Source organism: Myotis lucifugus, unplaced genomic scaffold, assembly GCF_000147115.1.
Source record: "Myotis lucifugus unplaced genomic scaffold, Myoluc2.0 scaffold_136, whole genome shotgun sequence".
In the NCBI taxonomy this organism is placed as follows: Eukaryota; Metazoa; Chordata; class Mammalia; order Chiroptera; family Vespertilionidae; genus Myotis; species Myotis lucifugus.
In genome coordinates, this window is record NW_005871184.1 from 1396504 (window position 1) to 1422831 (window position 26328).

The 26328-nt window shown below is 37.6% G+C and overlaps 1 protein-coding gene across 1 annotated transcript; it reads right to left on the reverse strand.

Moving 5' to 3' along the window:
• Positions 1-268: 268 nt before the first annotated feature.
• LOC102430533 (serum albumin-like) lies at positions 269-20874 on the reverse strand. Its single transcript, XM_014460600.2, has 14 exons — positions 20802-20874; positions 20058-20115; positions 19085-19217; positions 17547-17758; positions 16444-16576; positions 15433-15530; positions 13842-13971; positions 11789-12003; positions 6831-6963; positions 5630-5727; positions 3847-3985; positions 3061-3284; positions 1447-1579; positions 269-329 (listed from the first exon to the last, which is right to left on the reverse strand). The coding sequence occupies exons 1-14, from the start codon at positions 20872-20874 to the stop codon at positions 288-290; spliced, it is 1821 nt and encodes a 606-aa protein (XP_014316086.2). The 3' UTR covers positions 269-287.
• Between the last annotated feature and the right edge of the window lie 5454 nt (positions 20875-26328).

Consider the following 26328-nt stretch of genomic DNA (forward strand, 5'->3'; position numbering starts at 1 on the left):
TTTGAATTGTGGCTCCAACTCTCAGAATCTGGATGTTCCTTGGTAAACTACTTGGTCTATGGTTGATCTGTGCTTTGATCTGAAATATGGGAATAATAATAGAACTTAACTCAGACAACTATTGTGAGAATTAAATAAGTTAATATATAAAAAGACCTTAAAACAGTGATTGGTACTAGTCCACATGGCTCTTAGCTATATTAATATTGACTATTATAATTAGTTCGGGGTTTTTTTTTAAGAAAATCCAGAGGATATTACCTGAGATGCTTGTGATTTTGTTGATTTTAGGCTAAAATTGCTTGGCATGAAGCAACAAGTTTTGGACCCTGGATACACAGAAATTAGAGAATTAGGGGAAGTATTAGCATCATTATTAGGATAAATGAACATTTATACAACCATTCGATGATTACAAAGTAATTTTTCATGTTTCACATCCTTTAATACCAGCTTAGTACTAGACTCTCTAGAAGGAAACTTAATAGCAACTTGCACCCAAATAAATAAAAGCATTATTGTCAAGTCATAGGGGAAAATAGTAATTGACTCAGACATTTAAATATAAACTCCCCCTCGTGCCTGTGAAATCAAGCCCACAGATGCAACCAAATTGCAAACCAGTACTTTTAAATTAAATGCTTAAATAAATTAAGGTTTTGGTTTAATGATGACTCTACCAAAAGACTTCAGAACTTCTTAATATTTCTATCTGTATTCATGAATGACTCAACTTTAGAAAGAGAACAAATACTACAAACGTTTAATAATATGCTTTAGTGCAGCAGGAGAAAAAAGCAAGAGGTAATTTAAGTCATTTTTTCCAGACAACTATCCTATATAATAAAAGCCTGTGTGTTGTGTGTGTGTTGCTAAGTGTCCGGTTGTCTGGTCGCCATTCAACCAATCAAAGCATAATATGCTAATGATATTCTAAGGCCTCTCAAATGCTTGCTATGACATGCACTGACCACCAGGGGGCAGACAGTGGACCAATCAACCAGTCGCTATGATGTGCACTGACCACCAGGAGGCAGATGCTCCGACTGGTAGGTGAGCTTGCTGCTGAGGTCCAGCTGATCAGGACTGAGCGAGATGGGCCGGACATGATCTGGAACTCTCCCACAGTCCCTCCCTGGCTGTCCAACCTCCCATGTCCCTCCCTGGCCCCCATCATGCACCAGTGGGGCCCCTCGACCTGGCCTGCACCCTCTCGCAATCCAGGACCCCTCAGGGGATGTCGGAGAGCCGGTTCCAGCCCAATCCCACAGGCCAGGCTGAGGGACCACACTGGTGCCCAAATTCATGCACAGAGCCTCTAGTATGTAGAATAAGATTCCTGGACACCATGTACAGAGTGTCCCTTCAGACACAGTCCCCTGAGCCTTAGCCTAAACAGGCCACAACAAAGGACACTGTATATTAAAATGAAGACAACTCCAGTACCTCCTCTGCAAAGCAGGCTTCTTTGTCAGCAGCTGCACAGCACTTCTGTATAAGAGCTGAGAATTCCTCCATGACAGTTTTCAGTTGTTCCTCGGTGGCTTTGGGCTTGTGTTTCAACAGTTCGGCAAGTGCACTGCATTAAAATGAAACCAAAACAAAACAGAAAAGAGGTTACTCACATAAAGAAAATGAAGATGGTAAAGGCAGTATTACTATTGTTTGAGATCATAATTCTTGGAGCCAGGCAACTGTGAGCCTGAGGCCCAGGCTTACCACTATAAAATTCAATATTCTCATTTCCATCGGGAAGAGAATAAAATCTACCTTCATGCAGTTGGTGGAAGGTTCAAATAAAATCATCAATGAAAATTGCTCAATATCTATAATATCAGCAAATCAATAAACTCTTCTCAAATAAATCTCTGGAAATCATTATGCCATTGCATTTAAAAAGTATTCCATTTATAGCAATGTAAAAGCTAACAAATTATTCTTAGCAGCTTAATTACCTTAGACTCTATTTAAAGTTTCTAATCCAAGATTCTATATTTTTTGGTCTTTAGTTGGTCTATTCAAAGTGAATATGCCTGGGCCAGGGGAAATAAGACTATCCAAACTCATGGGAGCCAGTGGTTCTCTTTCATTGATGTCTGCACAGATAATAGTACTAGAGAGTCCTGTGAGCACAGTAAGTTTTGCAATATTCCTCTTAAGTGTATGGCCACGATCAGAATCAGAACCCACCAGACATGACAGCAACTTTATATTGCATCTCTAACTACTTGTGACAGTGACAGAGAGTCAAATCTCAGAATCCACACTTCTACGTGTGTTTCATCCAAATGCCCTTCTCAAAAGTTACATCACATAGGTTTGCCATAGCATAATACAAATTTAAAGTCATTTATGCCTAGAAATAAATTCTTCTAAGACTTTGCCTTAACTTATTTACTACCTCACAAATGAATCAGTTAATTGTTCAGCTTTTTCTATTGTACCTGTCTTAAGATATCATTCTACTACTAGAGGCCCAGTGCATGAAATTTGTGCATGGGGGAAGGGGGTCCCTCAGCCAGGTCTGCACCCTCTTGCAATTCAGGACCACTGGCTCATAACCACTCACCTGCCTGCCTGCCTGATCACCCCTAACCACTCTGTCTGCCTGCCTGATTGCCCCTAACCCCTCTGCCTGCCTGCCTGATCGCCCCTAACTGCTCTGCCTGCCTGCCTGATTGCCCCTAACTTCTTCTGCCTCGGCCCCCGCTATCATGGCTTTGTCCGGAAGGATGTCCAGAAGATGTCCAGTCTTGCTGGTCTAATTATCATATTACCCTTTCATTAGTATAGATAGCCTTTACCCACAAGATTATTCTGAATAATTTTTGGGCAAATATATAGTACAGTATTTTTGTTGCTGTTTGCTTGCTTTGCTAAGAAAACAAAAGCTATTCTTTTTTTTTTACACTTTTATCACCTTAACAAGGAAAATACTTAAATACTATTTTCTTTTTTTTCCTAAGGAATTTAATCACTACTTCAGAAAAAGTTACTCATTCCATTGACAGTTCTCCCTATGAAGATTACAAACATATGCAGTAATGAAATGCAACTCACATTTGTTTCATGACTTGTTGCTCGGGCTCGGCACGTGCACATACAAATGCATGGAGGGTGAATGTTGCAACATTAAATTGTTTGGGAATATAGGTTTCATCAGCTTCCAGAGCGGAAAAGCATGGCCGTCTGTCCAAGAATGGCTCTGTGCAGCATAAGGTCACTTTGTTGCTTACAGGTGTCTGCTCATGTGCCACGCAAAACACATTCAGGACCACGGACAGCTAAAGAACAGGGAGTCCAGCAGAAATTTAAAAGCATAATAAAAGTTTTCTTGAACTCCTACTTACCCATGGACCAAAAAAAGTGTTGTGTTTTAACTAGAAACTCTGAATGCAAGATTGACTTGAGGGAGTGATTTGCTTACTACAAGTCCTAAGGGATGTTTAAAAGTCTTTTCTATTTTAGATATGTCTACATTTGCAGAATAATCCATTCAATGAAATAATTGATTAAAATAATTTGAGGTGATTCCTAAGGTATGTGTTGGAATGGGGTGAAAGCAGTCTTCCCAAAAAGTAAAAAAAAAATTTTAATGCCAGATTGAAACATTTAAAATTTATGGAATTTTTTCAGAACAATTTATCATCTTCAGGATCTTGTCTCAATCCTCATTCTGATGGTCAGGATAATGTAGGCAACCAAGTCCTACACACACACAAACACACACACACACACACACACACACACACACGTTAGTTCACTCTTGCTTCTGAAAGTTAACTTTTTAAATATCTCAAGACCCAAATTCATCATTATTGACTTATTATATTTCAAAAGACTCACATAGTCTTCAGCACAAGCTGTTCTTTGTGATTCAGGAAGTATACAACACTTGCTGCCCATGCTTGCGAGCTTTGTTGAGAGATGCACAAGAGTTGGAGTTGACAATTGGGGTACTTTCTTGGTGTAACGAACTAAGAGCCTGTAACAAAATAGTCCAGTGTTTTCAGCCGGGCATGAAACTATTTTTTCTAACATAGTAGGTGAAGCAAAAAACAGACAAAATCCATTATAATAATTTTCCATCCATAAAATTATTTCTATCTTTAGGTTATTTGAGAGGAAGTTAGGGAGACCTCGTCTTAAACAAATAGGTAAGCCTAAATTTGAATTCCACCTGTTCTGTGTAGTCTTAGGAAAATGACTTAACTTACTATAATTCAGTAACATTAATATATCTATTAATTGATTTTTTCTCTCAATAAAACTTACAGAGAGCTTAAGATGCAGGAGTGGTCTAAAGTAGATTTACAGTTGTTCATATGGAAAAAGATATGCTGGTTATAATTATATTAATTTTATTAATTCTGTTTAGCATACTCACAATTGTATTCCTACTATTGCTCTCCCTTGTATATCAGCACCGTGCTAAATTAGAAAGATATGGATAAGTTTTCTAATCTATAAAATGGGATGAAATATACCTGACTCAATAGGAATGGTGCAGGGATTAAATTAAAAGACATAAAGCATGCCATCAATCTGGTATGATGTTTAGCATGTAACAATTCTTTACTAAGAATTCCAACCACCATTGAAAGTCGATATATGACTGTAATCTACTCAAGGGAAGAGACTTGTTAATTATTATTATCCCTAGCACCCACAGTTAAAAGAGTGCTATATATGTAAGTTGAACAGTATATGTCTACCTAATGATGTTTCCCTACTTGTCTTTACTTCCACAGATAAGGCTCTACTAAATCAGCATTTTATTTTTTCAACTTATGTATTGCAGTACTTCTTGATCCACTGTCATTCAAGTCCAACTAGTTGCTATTCTGGAAAGCATTGCTGTCTTTTGTTTGTTCATAACTATTTCTTAACCTTCAAAGGGAATCCTCAGTTCCTATATCAAAAGATTTAGTATTTTCCTTCCCAGTCTCAAGAGGCTAATTTTTTAAACTGAACTCAGATATAAGTCTCTTCAACCCATCAATTATTTTATCTCTCATTTTCCAGTTTTTCTTAATGGAGAGGGATTAGAAATATATACTGTATTTTCATGTATGACAGGTAGTGAGATATATATATATATACTAATAAAAGTGTAATATGCTAACTAGACCAGACATTTTCCAGACATCCTTCCAGACAAAGCCATGGTGGCAGAGGCTGAAGCAGAGGAGGTTAGGTGCAATCAGGCTGGCAGGGGGGCAGTGAGGGGGCGGCCAGGCTGCCAGGGGACGAGTTAGGGAGTGATCAGGCCAGCAAACAGAGGCAGTTAGGGGTGATGAGGCAGGCAGGCAGGTGAGTGGTTAGGAGCCAGTAGTCCCAGATTGCAAGAGGGATGTCTGACTGCTGGTTTAGGCCCGATCACACACCGGCAGTCGGACATCCCCTGAGGGGTCCTGGATTGGAGAGGGTGCAGGCTAGGCTGAGGGACACTCCCCCCCCCCGCATGAATTTCATGCACCATATATATATATATATATATATATATATATATATATATATAGAGAGAGAGAGAGAGAGAGAGAGAGAGAGAGAGAGAGAGAGAGAAAGAGAGTCTTAAAAAATTACAAACTGATCAAGAAAAATATTAGTCAAAAACAAAAATACGTACGCATCTTGGAAGCCATACTCTCCAAGGTTTTCAAAAGTTTCACAATCTTTTTTTACATATTCATGTGGTTCATCCACAAGAGGCTGAAGTTGATACAACTAAAAGAAAAGAATTGTGCTTACAGGGTTTCACCCAAGGATCAGATTGCAGGCTGTTTTTTACCCCTATGGGTTGAATGGAAGCCTTTTTGCCTTCTGCCCAGTCATGTAAATAAACCTTTGATGCCAAGCCTGTACATCCACACTGCAGAGTATAAGTGATTAAGAATAGTCAGGGTCTGGAGTGTACTTGAGCCAGGTAAGCTGAATCCTTTTCTAGTTGTAGAACTACTTCTGATCACTAAGTCTTAGAAAACTCACCTCTAAGATGGAAATGAAGATGGTTACTCACCTCATGGAATGTTCTGTGAAAACCACCGGAGCTAATGAAATTTCAACAGCGCTTGGAACACAGTAAAAGCTCAATACATTATAGCTATAATTATAAGCTTTATGATTATTATAAAGCCTTCTTTCTAGTTGGATCCTGATGTCTCTGAAATAACAGTTTTTACCTTGATCATGGGATCCAGCATGGTGCCTGGCATATAGCAGGTTCTTGGTAAAGGAAAGAAGTTTGGAAGTCACTCCATATATTCAAAGTGCTAAATATCCTAAACCTGCTAGAATCCCATTTTAACACAGTTAAATATAATGGCAAAATCCTCCAGAATAGATTTCATCTCCTTACTTAATTTCTTATAAAACCATTTCTAAACCTTCTCAAAAAGATTTGAAAGTATTTTAAATGAATAGATTTCACAACCTTCCTTAAGATGCTAATTCTTGATATTTGATAAATCTTGAAATCAGGTTAATTTTCTTCATATCTATGTAATATCACTTTTAATTGACATTTACATTTACTTCATCTTATTTTGTTCCCAAAAGTTTAAAAAATTTAAAAAAAGGCAATGTCAAGATTTTGTGAAATTAGAGATTGTTCTCTTCAAGTCATTTTTCTCTGGACTATTCTAGGTTTTATTAACCATTCTATCAAGACCATTTCCCCCTAAGATGCTTAAGAGCACAAAATTGAAATTATCTCAAGAGAATGTCTCAATTGTATTATAAGCATTTTTCATTCTGGTATTATGTGTCTTTCTTATTATTGGAATCACCAGTCAAAGAGCTGTATTTTATTTTTCCTTTGAGAAACCTACCACTTTGGTATAGCATGCATGATTATCATGAGTTTCACAGCACTCCTCCAGTATAGTTTGATATTTCTTGGCAAGTCTCAGTACTAATGAGACAGAGAAATCAGGATACCTTCTTGAGTATGTATGCAAAAACCTAATTAAGATGAAAATAAAATAGATTTAGTTGAACAAAGAAGCAAGAAAAATCACTTAACTAATCACAAGAGAAACACATATTCCAAAGGTCTCAATTTGACCAAACCCATGCAATAAAGCTTGGTGGCTAAGGGCTTGAGGTTTAGAGTTAAAGCTACCTCCATGCAAATCCTTGCTCTAACACTTATTTTACTATACCACCTTAGGCAATTTTTTTACTATCAGCACCTTAGTTCCCTCCTCTTTATATTTTCATTTGCATGAAATAAAACCGTTTTCCATTCCTTCACTTTCAGTCTGTGTGAATATTTTGTTCTGAGGTGAGTCTCTTGTAGGCAGCATATATATGGGTCATGTTTTCTTATCCATTCAGCTACTCTATGTCTTTTGATTGGAGCACTTATTCCATTTACATTTAAGGTTATTATGATAGGTACTTATTTACTGCCATTTTTCTTTCTCTCTCTCTCTCTCTCTCTCTCTCTCTCTCTCTCTCTCTCTTCCTTTTAAAATACTTCCTTTAACATTTATTGCAGTGGTGGTTTGGTGGTCATGTACTCCTGTAGTCTTTTTTGTCTGGGATGCTCTTTATTTCCCCTTCAATTTTAAATGATAGTCTTACTGGATACAGTAGTCTTGGGTTCAGGTCCCTGTTTTCCATTACTTTGAGTACTTCATGCCAATCTCTTCTGGCCTGAAGTGTTTCTGTTGAGAAATCAGCTGACATTCTAATGGGTACTCCCTTATAGGTATCGTTCTGTCTCTCTCTTGCTGCCTTTAAGATTCTTTGTCTTTAATGTTTGTCATTTTGATTATGATTTGTCTTTGACTGGGTCTCTTTGGGTTCATCTTGATTGAAATTTTCTATTCTTCCTGAACTTGCGTGACTTTTTCCTTCACCAGATTAGGGAAATTTTCTGTCATTATTTCATTAAGCAACTTCTCTATTACTTGCTTATTTTCTTCTCCTTCTGGATACCCTCTGATGCAGATGTTAAGTTTCATGTTGTGCCTTAAACTATCCTGCTTTTTAAGTATTTTTTTTTCTTTTTGCTTCTCTCATTGGGTGTGTTTTTTCTACCTTGTTTTCTAAGTCACTGATTTGATCTTCTCATTTAATCTACTTTTGATCCCTTCCAGTGTATTCTTGATGTCAGAGATGTTATTCTTCATTTCCAACTGATTCTTATTTATTAGTTATGGTTTCTATTTCTTATTTCATGCTGTTGTAGTTCCCACTAAGTTTCTTGAAATTTCTATGCCTCCCAGTCTACGTGGGATGGCCTTATATAGTAAGTGTTTTGTGGGACCCAGTGGTGCAGTCGCTTAGATTTCCTAAGCTGGATGCTCTAGGAATGTCCTTTGTGTAAGTTATTTGGGTTATTCTGTTGTAATTGGTCTTGAATGTTGTTCCATTCATGGGAGGAATCTCTTTCAGGCTGGCTGACTGTGAGGCTCACCCCAGACTACCTCATGTGAGCTGTTATGGAGGTGCTGGCGGAACAAAACAAAACAAAAACATATATAAGACCCCCACAACAACAGAAGCAACCACAAAAAAAGGAAGAATCAGGAAGGAGAAAAGAGAACAATAATAGAAGAAAAGAAAAGAAAATACTGGGGGGGGGGGAATGGGAAGAAAAAGGAGTATGAAAGGGCAGATATGAAAGAAATAAAATCCTATATAATAAAAGGGTAATAAGCAAATTGACTGAACGGCAGAACAACCAGTTGCTATGATGTGCACTGACCACCAGGGGGCAGACACTCAATGCAGGAGCTGCCCCCTGGTGGTCGGTTCACTCCCACAGGATGAGCACCATTCAGCCACAAGCCGGCTGATGGCTGGCGAGCACAGTGGCCTGCCTCTACGGCAGCACTAAGAATGCCAACTGTGGCTTAGGCCCTAAGCTGTCAATTGGACATCCCTGAGGGCTCCCAGACTGTGAAAGGGCACAAGCCAGGCTGAGGGACTGCCCCCCCTCCCCAAGTGCACAAATGTCATGCACCGGGCCTCTAGTAATAAAGAACAGGGGAAGGAAAATGCTATAAAAGAGGAAGAAAATAATTATGAAAAGGAAAATATAGGAGAAAGCAGATAGACAAAAAATAAGAAGAGGAAACATGAAAAAGCAGAGCAAATAAAAAATAGCATAAGAAAGGAGAAGGGTAAAATTAGATCTATGAAAGAAAAAAGAGAGACTAAAATAATAACAAATCAGTCAAGAAGAAAGATTAAAAAGAAAAAAAGTAAAGTGGCATTCATCTCAGCAGAGTTCAGTGCCTCCTGGGAGCGCCCTTTGGATCCTGCTCTTCTGATAACCGAGGCTGCCTGTTTTGTCTGCCAATTCTGGACTTCCTGGGAGAGAGTTAGGTGCTTACCACTGTCAGAAACTGTCCTCCTTTGGCTCTCAGCAACCTGTTTGAAGCTTCAAGCAATCCACAGTTTGTGTCTTTCTCCATAGGATTTAGCTGCACCTGGGAGGGGCCAAGCTGCATTCTAAGGTGGGTTTGTTAGCAGCACGTGGTCCAGTGATGGGTCAGCAAACTTCCCCAGGTTCCCCAGGCTCCAACTCCACCTGGGTTCACCTGCCAGCCAGCTCTCAATCTTAATCACTCAAGAGTCTGGTTCTAGACAGGATTTAGGTGGACTCAGGAGTCTGGATCTCTGGGTCATCCATGACGGGGAGGTGTTGATCAGATTTCAGGGAACGTGATGACTGTGTTTCCCTGTCTCAGAACTACTCCTCTGAGCGTGTCCCAGAATATTTCCCTGCCCTCGACGGCGCAGAGATCCTCATATGCAGTCCAGTGGGATCAGCTGGAAACCTGGGGTTTCTATCAGCTCTTCCATGTGGGGGAAGCACCAGTCAGGTTCCTGGTGTAGTCAGACAGTTGGCCCAACCCCCAATCCAGTCACTGGTGCTTGCTGAGACTGTTCAAACCCTAGGCTTGGCCTCTACTGCCTTCTCCTCTGCAAAGATTCAAGATGCATGGTGTGGCAGGCAGAGGTCTTGAGGATGGGTGGGCTGTAGCACCTGGGGTGGGGTTCATTCCTTTTCCTGAGCTGTGGCTTCTGACAGGGACCAGCACAACTCAGGAAAAATGGCTGTTAGGTTTGGGGGGTGGTGAGACTGAATACAGGTCTCCTGGCTGCCTCCTATCCAAGTCTCCCTCCAATGCATCCCACCCCAGCCCTCTCCTAAGGCACCTCAAGTCCCCACCACCCTCCCTCCACCAAAGCCTTAGATGAGTAGCTGCAAACAAAAATCGCGTGCTCTGGGTTTGTTTGTTTGTTTGTTTGTTTTTAATCGGCTTTATCTCCCACCAGCTCCAGATTCCCTGGCAGCCAGAAGCCCTTGTCACCTTTCTTGGCTGGACATTACACAGGCCGGCTGTGGTGCTCTGAGCTGTAGAGCCAGCCTGGGTTTCAGGCCTCGATCTTCTCAGGGCAATAACCCTCCTGTAGTCAAGAGCTCCCTCCTCACTCTCAGCCTGCTGCCTGTGGAAGCGGGGTCAGCCCCTTTCATGACCTCGCCCTTCCAGCCAGTCACCAGGTGTTTTCTATCCTTCCTTGAACCTCAGTTGGTAATTCCCAGTGAATGGTTGCCAATTTAGTTGTATTTCCAGTCTGGCCCTGGGAGAAGGTGCAAAAAAGGTGTGCCTATTAGGCCACCATCTTCCGCCTACATGGCTGGCTATGTTTTAGATGAAAGGAGACCGGGCACTCAGGGCAGCTGGGTCACAGATTACCTGCACTGCCACATGTCTCCGCCTCCGCCTCTTTAGAATGGAGATAAATATAGTATCTATCTCATAAGGTGGATTGTAAGAAACACATGACATAATTTATGCATCACACACACAGTCTGGCACATGTTAAATGTTTAATAAATGACTCCTGTTATTATGCATATTTTGTTTGATTTGGACTACATCAAAAAAAGTTCTGATAGATAAATAGGTAGATAGATGATAGATAGATAAATAGATAGATAGATAATAGATGATAGATAGATAGATAGATGATAGATAGATAGATAGATAGATAGATAGATAGATAGATAGATAGATAGATAGATGATAGATATAGATAGGTGATAGATACATATAGTAAATAGGTATTCTTAAATTTTTATTTTCCTCTTTATTTGAGTGAAATCTTGAAGGGTACACAATTATTTAGTGCACATAATGCTATTATAATCCAACAATAAAAATTCAAAGTTTCTCACCACTTACTGACTGTAAATAATCATTTATTTTATCATTTAATTGTATGCTGCCTTGCCATGCTACTGAACTTCTGCTCTTTATAAACAAATATAAAGTACCTGGTTGCAGACTCCATACTTCTCTTTATACTTCTATGCTGCTGTCAGATAGATAGAGCGATAGATATAGAGATATAATGATGTATGACTTATATTCACCCATGTATGTCATGGTAAGTTCAAGAAATTCTCTTTGAATGAATTAGTGAATACTCTGTATATAATTTATGTATATGCAAAATGTTTCTAGAGGTATTTCCAGAAATATATCAGAGGACTAAAGAATGAGGGGATGACAGAAACTTCTACTTATTACTTTGTACTCTCCTCAATTGATTTTTTGCTATGAGCAGGTATAATTTTATGACTATACTTAAAAATGAATTAATTTGTCCCCCCCCCCAAAAAAAAATGTAAAAGCTCAGAGAGGGAAGGATAAAGTAGCACTGCAGGCAACAATTGTAACAACTCCAAAGGAAAGCCCAGAACTGTTTTCTAAATCCTCAGAGCCATTGAAAGCTATGAAAGGATCATTCTTCATGCACTTACTTGTTCATGAAATCAAATTTTGCCTCCTTATAGTACGTGCAAACGTCCTCATTGTCAACAAAATCGGTAGTTTGTGGGGCCTGAGCAGGAACCAAATTATCACCTGCCATCTCTGCAAGACAGTAGAATTTGTCCAACGCAGGCTTATTACAGCAATCCGCCAAGGTGGTGGAGATTGCTGCTCGATTTTCACACATATACTTGGCGAGATCCGCCTACAAGCAAGTTGATAAAAATTGGTCAACGTAAATTGACGCCATTATACTTTTTCTCCAGACTTTTTATTATGTTGGCAGAACATGTCCACTGTATTCTAAGACCACGTACATGTCAACCTGCCTTCTGTGAACATTTTCAGTCTATGCTTAAGTCTATAGATTCAGATAGAAATACTAAGATATTTCCACTTGATTAAAAACTTTATTAATTTTTTAATTTTATATTTCTACTGTTAAGGCATTTAAGTTTTAAATCAAAACTCAGCAATAGGGCCCTAGCTGGTTTGGCTCAGTGGCTAGAGCATGAGCCCACGGACTCAAGGAAGTCGGGTTCAATTCCAGTCAAGGGCGCATACCTCAGTCGCAGGCTTCATCCCTGGCCCTGGTTGGGGCGCATACGGGAGGAAACCAATCAATGTGTCTCTCACATTGATGTTTTTCTCTCTGTGTGTCTTCCCTCCCTTTCAACTCTCTCTAAAAAAATCAATGGGCCCTAACTGGTTTGGCTCAGTGGATAGAGCATCGGCCTGCAGACTGAAGGGTCCCGGGTTTGATTCCGGTCAAGGGCATGTACCTTGGTTGTGGGCACATCCCCAGTGGGGGGTGTGCAGAAGGCAGCTGATTGATGTTTCTAACTCTCTATCCCTCTACCTTCCTCTCTGTAAAAAATCAATAAAAATATATTTTTAAAGAAATCAATGGAAAAATATCCTCAGGTGAGGATTAAAAAAAAAAGAACAGCAATAGGGGCTGGGAGGAAAAGATGGAGGATTAAGAAGTACATATTTGTAGTTACAGAATAGTCACAGAGATGTAAATAACAGCATAGGGAATATAGTCAATAGTATCCTAATGACTATGTGTGGGAAATGTCGGGGGCACTCTGTACATGACATTCTAATAATGATGCTGTACATCTGAAACTAATACAAAATATCATCTTTTAAATATGTTTGCTTTTTATTTTGAGAGAGAGAGGAAGGGAGAGGAGAGATAGAGAGAGAAACATGAATTGGCTGCCCCCTGCACGCCTCCCACTGGGGATCAAGCCTGCAACCAGGACATGTGCCTGACCAGGAATCAAATCGGTGACCTCTTGGTTCCTGGGTCGACACTCAACCCCTGAGCCACACTGGCTGGGCCAGAGTAATATTAAATATAAACTGTAATAGTAAAATTAAATGTAAAATGTAATATATATTTCAAGTAATATTTTTCCAAATATTCCACAACATTTAGTGCAGGCATTTTGAAACCAAATAACTAAAGTGCGAGGAATTTTTGGAAAATTAGTCAAGAGCATAGTCACAGGCCCTACTTACACATGTGAAATATCTGCCTTAAAGTTTCCACAAAGTGTTCTGAGAGACTAGGATTCTGATATTTGGTCATGTATTTATATTTTGGGGAAAGAGATATTGTGCTTAATATTTATATATTAATAGAGAATATACAGAGAAAAATTACATAATTTCCAAAAACGTCTTCAGGTACCAGCTCTTCTCCAACTCTACCCAAGTCCCCAAAGATTTTTCTTAGGAAACTACCTTTGCAGCTGTCCTACTTCAGCCTTTGTTCTCAGGTAGAATATGACTGGAAGGGATTACAAATTGGTGAATGTATGTACCAGATCATTTTGTGAGTAGGATAGCCAACTTCACAAAAATACAAATAAATAACATGCCACAAGGCAGGGAAATAATTGATTATATTAGACATAGAAGACAATTTCAATTCACTGTCAGCTGTCACCAATTATACTAAATAGATCCATTGTACCCACTGTGCATGTTACCAAAGCAAAGTCACCGAAGAGAATACTGAGCATTCCTTACCCTGTCGTCTGCACATTCAAGCATGTCACTTTGGCAGCATTCCTTGTGGACTTTGGTAAAATTTGTTGCCAAATTGGAAACTGTCCCAAAGTCAGCAAAGGGAAATTTCTGGCTCAGGCGAACTACAAACCTAAAAAGAAAATTCCCCCATCACAATTTAACCTCCAATATTTTATGTGAAAGTACTAGGAAAATACTACTTATAGTAAGAAAATTCAGGGTAAAATGAAATATGGAAATAATTCATAAAATTATTAGTTCTTATTTTAGTGCTTGTTCTGAACCAAATTATCTTAGGGCAAAATGTTTCCTTATCCATTGTAAGAATGTGTGGCAGGTAGGGAGAAGCCAGCGATTCATAAAACCAGAAATCAAAGAGGGATTCTGAAAGAGGTGACATCTGAGAAGCATCAGGTTTGGAGCCCATATCTGACTTCCAGATCTGACTTTACTGCTCATTACCAGTGTGATCCTCAGATAGTTACTTAGACTCTCTGAGCTTCAGCCCTGGAGAGACACACCGCATGCTGCATCAAAGCATTGTGGTTTGAATTAGATTAGACGATGCATAGGAAAGCTCTTTATAAACTGGAAAGGGCCACACAGAGTCCTGTTGTCTTTGTTACCAATGAAAAGCCTTCTTCCTGAGTTCCAAAGCACACTGAGAAAATAAATTGCATACCTTTTCAAGATTAAGGAGTCTAACATATTTTTACCAAGAAATTGATCCAGAAAAGTCTCTAAGCCAATGACAAGATATGAAAAGCTAACATACCCAAGCTTTCACAAGTCATTCAGACTTGTCTAACTCTGGTAAAGGATACTCTTCCCCCAAACCAGTCACAGCCTTTTTAAATGTGTATTGTTTCACATTGGGGTGGTTTTGTTTAATTATTTGCTTGATTTTGTTGTGTAGATGATAGAAGTGACAGGCAAAGATAGTACAAATGATGGTTTCTGCACATCTTGCAAAAATTTTTTTTTCATTGTATCTTTTGTTCATGTTGATTAATTGTTGACTAGCAAGTAAATTGGGAATGGGGATGGGGTTTCTTGACTCAGATGTTGAAGGATATTCCTAGAACAAGGCAAGTTATATAAAAATAGTGGTCCAGGAAAAAAACAAGAAATGAAGAACAGAGTTGGAGCTATGAGAAAATGAGAAGTAACTTTGATGGCCCAATTTAATTATCAGAACATAAAAAAACAAGCAGACAGTTTTATATAATCACAAGGGGCTCAGGGGCGATAAAGTAAAATAACAAACCTTGACTACAATTGTATAAAAATCATGGACCATTAGAATAAGATCCCTAGTCTTTATAAATAAATGGGAGTTTAAATACCTGATCCAGAATGACAAAAAAAAAAGATATCCTCTAAGTTTTTTATTACCATGAAAACATATGATTAAAGAAATGACAAATTGTCACTTGTGCTCTGATTTTTCACTTCTGTTAAATTTCTACCTTTTAGATAACCCAAAAGATGCATGTGAAAGCACTGTGTAAAACCTCATAAAAATGTACAACTCTGTTGACAGAACCATCACCCTTACATCATTATAAAATACAAATCTAATTTTAAATACCATTCTATTGTAGCACTCTCTTCACTGTTTTGGAGCATGGAGCACTTGAATTTCTCTGTGAAAGCTGAACTCAGTATTTTTTCTTGCAAGGCATCCATCTGCAGAAAGAAATAATTTTAAAAATATTTTTTTAAAATTCGACATTAGGGGAAAAGAAGAGAGAAAAAACACATGGACATGGACAAAGTGCAGTGATTATGGAGGGCACAAAGTGGGGTGGAGGTGGAGGAGGGTATAGGGGGATGAATGGTGATGGAAAAAATAAAATAGGAAAATATTCTACATGAAACACTTCATAAGTTCAGATGAGACTATGACAAATTAAATTTTAAAGACGTGCTATACACCTAAATTCCCAAGTATTCACCGTTGTCAAATAATTAATTTGCTATGTAGTGACAGGGAAAACCAGTCTGGTCATAGTGGATGCCCCTAGGTAGTGAACACCCAGCGTGGGGGCATTGCCAGGGAAAAGGGAACCGACAGGAAAGGTAGAAGAACAGAGTACGCTGACATGCCGGGGAATATAATTTTACTGATTTCTTAATTTTGCATAAATTCATTTCAATCCCTCCTTCACCAACTCTCACATTCATAAACTCCCTAGAAAAGATGATGAGTACATAATAAATATTTATGGAATGAATGAAAAAACCCAGGCTTCTAGAAGCAGTGAAATTCTCCCCTTTGAATTCCCTCCCCAATAGGAAAGGTTCACGAAAAGATAAACAAAAACTGTGGCCCTCTGCTTCTGTATTTCACTACAAAAGACAAGGCCATTGAGACACATACACAGTGGTTCTCTATGAGATTCACGGGGGTAAAACTTAGAAGGAGGAATGAGGATGTCACAGGCCTTCAAAGAGGGTGAAGAATCTTTGGGGTGGGTAAGAGTAAGGAAGGCTTTTTTGAAGGTAAAGAAGTTTATATCAGAGACTTAGGTGCTCTACATAAGATGCCCCAAATCTGAGGTTTGAGTCTGAACTGGCTCTTCTGTTCTGCTGGGCATACCTTTGGGCCCAGGCAGGCGGCTTTGTCAGCAGCTTCGCAGCATTCTGTCAAATCTCCTTTATATTCTTGAATAGAGTAAAGGAGCTCTGGGCCATAAAAGAAAGGATGTCTCCTGGCAACTTCATATATGTACCTACATTTTTAAAAAGAAGAAAAGGCAGTCATTTTTCTGTACCAGACAGGATTACAAAAATAATTATTATCAACAATTTCCCTAGAAATTCCAAAACCCAGAGACATCAAACTTACCAATTAAACTCAATTTGTACATGACTTTGCTTTTGTCATTTTTTAAATCAATAAAAAGATTAAATATATATACATTTATATATACATATATAAATATATATAAATATTTATAAACACATAAAATAGTAAAATATTGGTGATATAAGATTATTGACTAAAATGAGGTAATTCTAACCAAATATATCTTCATAATATTTCAATATGAGTCAATGTTTTTCATACAGATGATATCCTGTTTCAATGAATTCCAACAGATCACTGATCAATATTTATTGTGTAAAATTTTATAGCATTAAACTAGAGGCCCGATGCACAAAAGTCGTGCAAGAGTAGGCCTTCCTTCCCCCAGCTGCCGGCACCAGCTTCCCTCTGGCACCCAGGACCCGGGTTTCTCTTGAAGCCCCAACTTCATCCGGAAGGTCATCTGGAAGTCGTCCAGAAGGTTAGCATATTACGCTCTTATTATTATATATCAGTGATGGCGAACCTTTTGAGCTCGGTGTGTCAGCATTTTGAAAAACCCTAACTTAACTCTAGTGCCGTGTCACATATAGAAATTTTTTGATATTTGCAACCATAGTAAAACAAAGACTTATATTTTTGATATTTATTTTATATATTTAAATGCCATTTAACAAAGAAAAATCAACCAAAAAAAATGAGTTCACGTGTCACCTCTGACACGCATGTCGTAGCTTCGCCATCACTGTTATAGATAGTATTTCTTTCAATTTGTCATTAGAACAAAAGCTTTTAAGTCTTAATGTTGAAAATATTTTTATAGTAATTGTTATAATGAGCCTTAACCTATTTCATAATTTTTAATGTTGAAGCATAAACATCTGATTACTTACGTTTCTAACAACGCCTGTTCATTTTCCTTAAAGGCAGTGCATGTTGCATCAGAATCTATTGTCCCCATTGGGGGGATGTTTAGCTCATCATCTTTGTGTTTCACAAAGCACTGGTACCTCAAAGGTGCTTCTGCTTCACAGCAGTCGGCCATTTCATCATAGTGCTCAGGAAGAGATGTAATGGAACACAATTTAGCTGTAAAAGGGGTGTCCTAAAGGGAAGACAGAAGTCTTCAATTCCTAGTTGTATTTTATTTCCTCTATACCCAAAGGAAGGTATTTAAAAATGTAAGATAACAGTAACCCTGGGTGAGGAAAGCCTATAAAAATCTACTTTTTCCTCAGGATTAGAGAGTTTCCCTTGATTTGACCATCTATGTGTAATGTTTTAAGAAGTAACTGTCACACTGATAGTTACAGTGGATAAAACAAAAGGACAAAAGGACAGTCAATAGTTTGATGAAGGAATGCTACTCCAATTTTCACCTGAGGCTAAAGACTAGGAACAATCATAACAAAACTCAAAGAAAAATACTCCTGTAAGTAGCCGGTGAATTCACTTCAGAGAGGAAAGTGTTAGGAAAGTTTCTCATTTGATCTACTTTTTTTGTGAATGGTCCAAATTCTCAGTACATACTATTTAAAAATTCAGAAGTAACACAATTCACTACATATTAATTGTTATTGCATTAAAATATGAATCTTTTTATTCTAGAAACATTTATCTCAAAACACATTGCATTAAATGAATTCTTTCAATCCCCATTAATTTTATTAGGAAAATAATTGTAATACCAAGGGAAATATATTGCTCAGGACAGAATTTATTACATTTTACAAAATACATTTTTTTAAAAATTCATATTTAGAGCCATAATAGTGTGTGAAGTTAAAGTGCTGATTCCAACTTCAGGGAGAGAGGCATATAAAGAAAAAAAGAAGGAGAAAAGGCTTCAGTAAAAAATAAAAAAATGGACTTGCCACCAGGAAAGTATGTATAGATTGAATGGTGGGAGCAACATTCACTTCCACTTGTATTGAAGACCTATCTAGAAAAAACAAAAGCTCAAAGACCTTTAAAACAGATGAATGCCCCAATATTTTATTGTATGTAAAAGTATGAATATCTCTAAAATGGGGAATATAGAGCTGTACTCTTATTTTACCCAGCTAACAAAATTAGCATGAAAATCACCCAAGTGCTTTCTGAATATTAAAAATCATGCGATTACTATCAGCCTCTATGAAAAGAATTCAAACTTCAGATTTTAAAAGAGACACTATTACAAATGACAAATTCCACTTAAATCCACTATGACCATTGTATGTAGTCTCAATAAAGAAATGATTTAGAACTGTGGGCATAGCTAGAATGTCTCTATCATAGAAGAAATGATGGCTCTACATTTGTGAGAGTTGCTTACAAATATGGTCACTTAAAAATCATTGAGAAAGCCAAAATGAGATGTTTTCCCTTTGAATTGCTCAAGATTATTTAAAATAAGAAGAAATAACATTCAAAATTACAATGTACTTACAAGTAACTTGCAAAAAACTGCACCTAACTTGTCTTGAGCACATACTCTTGCCAATTCAGTTATTTTATCTGTTATTTTTCTAATATCATCTAATGGGTACTTCCGGAGAAACTGAGAAAAGGTAACCAGCACCCTGGAACACAGGACACAGGAAAACATGGTATAATAAAACTTTAATATAAAGAAGGTTGCTATGCTAGAGAACAAATTGTGTTTTCAGGATATGTTCTATAGTATTTTGTGCATTGCATTATTATCAGAAAGACTATTCACATCAGCAATTATCTCAGACCTAACCATGAATGTGTGGTTTTCTAAGCAGAGGATATGTATTTCAACCATGTTTACATACGTATGTGAGTAGATGAACACATACAGAGCAAGCAAGCAACATGCATTCTAAATAGGTATAATTGTTAAGATGAGGGGCATTACCTAGGCCTTTGGACTATTTACAACAAAAAACAAAAACCACACACAAACATCTCCTTTAATCAGGCTATAGAATAAAACTGACCTTTAAAAAATAAACTAATTTCTCATTTTCTACTGGATTAGAAAAATATTAAAATGTTCTGGAGAAACCACAGATCTATGTGCTAGGTAAAGGAATTTGAGTGTGTGCTGGGAAAGTCTTTCCCCTCAATCAAGTTTATATAAGAATTCCAGAGCTGCTACACTTCCCCGTACAGTAGCCATCACCCATATGTGACTATATAGTAAAATTAATTAAAATTGAATACAATTGAAACTTTTGACCCTCAGTTGCACTTGCCAAATTCAAGGTACTCAACAACCACATGTGGCCAGTAGCTACTATATGGGCCAGCACTAAAATGGAATATTTTCATGAATGCAGAAAATTCTATTGGGCAGTATTGTGCTAGAATCTGGACTCTGATGACAGGGGAATATAAGAATAAACCAATGCTGTTAGAAACATTAAATTTGACTCTTCAATATTTTAACTTACAAGTCTCTGAAATATTCTTCTCCCAAATCCATATACCGACGAGCAAGCTCACGGTTGTCTGGGGGGAAAAAAAATTTTTAAATTCTGAAGAAAACCACTGGTTACGATATTACTTTCTATGTTTCTCTCCATTTACTAATATATTCATTTGCTCCTAAGTATTGGGCTTTGATCATTTCAGAAAATTTTAGGATGATGATGAACTATTTCTTCTGCTTTTAAACAAATGCAATATTCAATCACCAATTATACTATTTAAAAATGATTAAAATTATTAAATATGTATAGTTTTATATTCAAACTTGGATAAATTTTAATGCTCTTAGTATCTATGAACAGCAACTGGGAGGACAGTATGAATGAAAAAATATAAACACCTGTTCTATTTATAAGACTAACAACACAGGTTTTTTGTTGTTGTTTTAATGCATCAAGGTGCAATGGATAGGGCATTGGGAATTTTGAGTTATGAATTCTATCTTCAACTATATTCTGTGAAGTTGAAGTCACTCTATGTTCCCTCATGTGCAAAAGAAAATTACAGTTACTAAACAATTCTCACTTTTTTTTAACTTAGGATGTTAGAAATATATTAAGATAACTTTCTAAGAGTTCACAAATACAAAATTTCATCACAGTCTAGAAATTAATGATAAAAGAAAACTTTCTTCTTTAAAGATGCAGTGTTTACTGATTACTAGGAAAATGAAATAAATTTGAACGATAGAAAAATAGAATTCTTACGTGTATCTGGAAGAACCACACTGCTTACAGAGCTGAGAAGAAAGAAAACGCAAATGAAGGTTACCCACTTCATCGTGCCAAAGACATATGGGTTGAAAAAAGAGAAAAAGTAGGATGAATAGAGGGAAATTGGCACTAATATACTTCTTTAACCAATTATTGTAGATTATTAACTAGACTCAGCTTTGTATTTTAATGGCGCTCAACTGATTATAAAATTCATAATGTTCTTGCCAAGAAATTGTTTGACTAATTCCCTTGCGTATGTTTGCCATCTGGAACTGTTTTCTCCACGAGACCTTGTCAATTCATTGAAGTTATGTAAAACATCTTATCAAATTTTATCTCGGAGTTTAAATGATCTATGCTTACTAGGTGGGGCAAAAGTAGGTTTACAGTTGTGAGTACGTAAATAAGAGTTAATTCTTCTATTATTATTTACTAATTATTGTATTTCTTTCTTTTTATCTTTAATGTTCAAAGTATTACATATGTCTAATTTTTCCCCCACTTTGACCCCCCTCCAGTCCACTCCTGTCACCCCAGTCCTACCTATTTTCTATGTCCATGGGTTATGTATAAAATTTGCTTGGTTAATCACGTGCTGTGACCCTCCCATTTCTTTCTTCCCTCTGAGATTCCTCATTCTGTTCCATGCTCCTATGTCTCTGGATCTATTTTGTTTATCAATTTATTTTGTTCGTTATATTCCACATATAAGTGAGATCATGTGACACTTATTTTTCTCTGACTGGCTCATTTCACTTAGCATAATACCCTACAGGTCCCTCCATGCTGTCTCAAATGGTAAGAGATCCTTCTTTTTTACACCTGCATACTATTCCATTCTGTAAATGTACCACTTTTTTTATTTATTTATTCATCTACTGATGGGCACTTGGGCTGTTTCCAGATCTTAGCTATTGCAATAATGCTGCTTATATTCTTTCTGTTTGGTGTTTCAGGGTTCTTCCTAGAAGAGGGATCAATGGGTCAAATGGCAGTTCCATTTTTAATTTTTTTTTAATTTAAATTCTTTATTGTTTAAAGTATTACATAAGTATCCTTATTCCCCCATTGACCTCTCCCCAGCCACTCCCACCTCCCAGCACATGCCCTCACCCCTCTACTGTCTGAGTCCATTGGTTATGATCATACTAGAGGCCTGTTGCATGAAAAGATTTGTGCAATAGGCCTGTGTCCCAGGTGCCGAAGGAAAACCAGTGCCGTTCCGGCCGGAGCTGCCTTCAAGCCTTCACTGCTCTGGCTGAAGCCGCCTTCAAAGCCCTCCCGGGAGGGCTGGATGGAGGCCGGGCACGTGGCGGATCGTCATGGTCCCACCCTCCAGACCCAGGTCCCCCGTGGGAGGGCAGGATAGAGGCTGGGCGGGTGGCGGATCACCGCTGCACCGCCCGGCCACCCGGGACGCCCACCGCCTCAGGTTGCAGATAGCTGGCCCGGATAGTGGCGGGGCAGGCGGGATGACGCTGTCCCACCCTGCCTGCAGTATGCAAATTAGCCACCATCTTTGTTGGTGGTTAATTTGCATATCGCACTGATTAGCCAATGGGAGGTGTAGCGAAGGTACGGTCAATTACCATGTTTGTCTATTATTAGATAGGATGCATGCATACAATTCCTTTGGTTGATCTCTTATCCCCCTCTCTCCCCTGCCTTCCCTCTTAGGTTGGATGGTCTGTTCTATGCTTCTATGTCTCTGGCTCTATTTCTGTTCATCAGTTTACGTTGTTCATTATATTCCACAATGAGTGAGATGGTGAGATATTTATCTTTCTCTGATTGGCTTATTTTGCTTAGTATAATACTCTCCAGGTCTACCCATGCTATTGCAAATGGTAAGAGTTTCTTCTTTTTTACAGCGGTGTACATATGCCACAATTTTTTACTCCACTCATCTGCTGATGGGCACTTAGGCTGTTTCCAAATCTTAGCTATTGTAAATTGTGCTGCTATGAACATAGGAGTGCATATATTCTTTCTGATTGGTGTTTCTGATTTCTTGGGATATATTCCTAGAAGTGGGATCACAGGGTCAAATGGGAGTTCCATTATTAATTTTTTGAGGAAACTCCATACAGTTCTCTACTGTGGCTGCACCAGTCTGCATTAGCACCAGCAGTGCACGAGGGTTCCTTTTTCTCCGCATCCTCACCAGCACTTGTCCTTTGTTGATTTGTTGATGATAGCCATTCTGACAGGTGTGAGATGGTACCTCATTGTTGTTTTGATTTGCATCTCAAAGATGATTAGTGACTATGAGCATGTTTTTATATGTCTCTTGGCCTTCTGTATGTCCTCTTTCAAAAAGTGTCTATTTAGTTCCTTTGCACATTTTTTGATTGACTTGTTTATCTTCCTTTTGTTAAATTATATGAGTTCCCTGTAAATTTTGGAGATTAAACCCTTATCGGAGATAACATTGGCAAATATGTTCTCCATGCAGTGGGCTTTCTTGTTGTTTTGTTGATGGTTTCTTTTGCTGTGCAGAAGCTTTTTATTTTGATGTAGTCCCATTTGTTTATTTTCTCCTTAGTTTCCATTGCCCTAGGAGCTGTGTCAATAAAGATATTGCTATGACATATGTCTGATATTTTGCTGCCTGTGAATTCCTCTAAGATTTTTATGGTTTCCTATCTTACATTTAAGTCCTTTATCCATTTGGAGTTTATTTTTGTGTATGGTGTAAGTTGGTGTTCTAGTTTCATTTTTTTTTTTTTGCATGTATCTGTCCAATTTTCCCAACACCATTTATTGAAGAGACTGTTTTGATTCCATTGTATGCTCTTGCTTTCTTTGTCAAATATTAATTGAGCATAATGGCTTGGGTCTATTTCTGGGTTCTCTGTTCAGTTCCATTGGTCTTGTGCCAGTACCAGGCAGTTTTGAGAACAGTGGCTTGGTTATATAGCTTGATATGTGGTATTGTGATCCCTCCAACTTTGTTCTTCTCCATTTTTAATTTTTTTAGGAACTCCACACTGTTTTTCATAGTGGCTGCACCAGTTACATTCCCACCAAGAGTGTACTAGGGTTACTTTTTCTCCAAATCCTCCCTAGCAGTTATTGTTTGTTGATTTATTGATGGTAGCCATTCTTGAAGGTGTGAGGTGGTATCTCAAAATCCTAGAAGAAAACATAGGCAGCAAAATATCAGGCATTTCACATAAAAGAATTTTCACCAATACAAAGGAAAGAATAAAAAAAATGGGACTGCATAAAACTAAAAAGCTTCTGCACAGTAAAAGAAATCAGCATCAAAAAGAAAAAGGGCCCAGCCAGCATAACTCAGTGGTTGAATGTAGACCTATGAACCAGGAGGTCACAGTTCAATTCCCAGGGCACATGCCCAGGTTTCGGGATCAGACCCCAGTGTGGGGCATGGAGAAGGCAGCCAATCAATGATTCTCTCTCATTGTTGATGTTTCTGTCTCTCTCTCTCCCTCTCTTCCTCTCTTAAATCAATGCAAATATATATATATTTTTAATGAAATGGGAACGCACTGCATAGGAGAACATATTTTCCAATGATACATCTGATAAGGGCTTAGTTTCAAAATTATAAAAAGTACTCATACAAGTCAACAAAAGTAAGATAACCAATCTAATTTTAAAATGGGCAGCGGATGATCAATGCTTCTCTCCCATCATTGATGTTTCTTCTCTCTCTCCCTCTCCCTTCCTCTCTGAAATCAACAAAAATATATTTTGAGAAGTTGACAGAGAATACCTAAATAGACACTTCCCTAAAGAGGACATGCAAATGGCCAAAAGACATATAAAAAATGTTCAACATCAATAAATATCAGAGAGATGCAAATTAAAAGGACAATGAGGTATTGTTTTCCATACAAGCAACTGTAAACCTACTTTTGCCCCACTGAGTATTACTCATTAACATGTTATTTGTGTGTGATTTACCATTTGAACATTTTAGTGTATAATATTTGTAAAAATTTAGCCAAATCAATGACCTAGCATGGAAACAAAACATATGAAAAAAGCTAAGCTCTGAACTATATAGACTACTAATTCCAAATATGCTTTTAACATGAATAATGGAGCCAGACTTGTCTTTCAGGCTACAAATGCATAGGAATAAAAAGAATGTCTGTCTATAGAATTATTTCCATTGGAAAAAACTATTTTTGTGACCCCAAAACTTAAATTAGAAAAGAAAAGTATTCTAACTTCCTAAACACAGAAAATAATTCCTTTTTGGATAAATTATGTCAGCACCCTCTAAGAAAAAATAAGCACTTCTTTTTTTAAGTCAATTTCTAACCTTAGCCTTTTTTTAATGAGTTGCCAGGGAAGACTTCATCAAATATGCAATTATAATAACTGGGTATATTTGTATTTCTAATTTACAAAATTAGGCCTTTGTCATGCACACATATGCTTTGTGCATATTTTTCCTTTAATAAATGATAATAATAATATTTGTTTCTCCATCTACTTTGCACTGCAATATCATAGTATAATACAATAGTAAATATAGAAAATAAAAAAATCAAATTTATCATTATTTTAGAAACTGAGAATTGATTTTCCTATATATCATGAAGATCTCATAGCTCTAAAATATAAAAACATAATAATAGTCTAATAACTATGCATGGTGTCAGATGGGTGCCAGATTTATCAGGATGCTAACTTATTAAGTTATGTAATGTCTAATCATTTGGGAGTACACCTGAAACTAAAATAATAACGTATATCAACAGTAATTGAAAATAAAATGATAAAAGAAAAAGAAAAAGCAGTGAAGAGTAAATTTCCTCACAGAGTACCCAGAGAGAACTATGGTTAAAAAGTAAAATTATTAACAATTATTCAGAAATAATTTACCCATTTACAATCTTCCGTATAACCCCCTTTCTCACACACACACACACACACACACACCACGAGCTTAGGCTATACACTGTCTTCTACACCTTGCTTTTTCACTTGTCTTGGAGAGGGCGCTATTTTAGCCTATAAGATCTACCTCATTCACTCTCCTTGATATGTGTACAACTTTGCAAGATAAATTGATAAGTAAAATGGTAAATGCATTTGATATTTTGATAGAAATTGCAAATGTGGTTTCCAGAATGTGTATGAAAATGCCCATTTTCCTGAATCCTCTATAAATCTATTGTTTTGTTTTCTGATCTGATAAATGAAAAGTGGTTTCATGTTTGCTTCAATATTGAGTGAAATTGGCTATTATATCTTGTGCTTAAAAGCCATGTGTATTGCCGAAACTGGTTTGGCTCAGTGGATAGAGCGTCGGCCTGCGGACTGAAAGGTCCCAGGTTTGATTCCGGTCAAGGGCATGTACCTGGGTTGCGGGCACATCCCCAGTGGGGAGTGTGCAGGAGGCAGCTGATCGATGTTTCTCTCTCATCTTTCTCTCTCATCGATGTTTCTAACTCTCTATCTCTCTCCCTTCCTCTCTGTAAAAAATCAATAAAATATATTTTAAAAAAAAGCCATGTGTATTTTCTTTTCTCTGTAAATT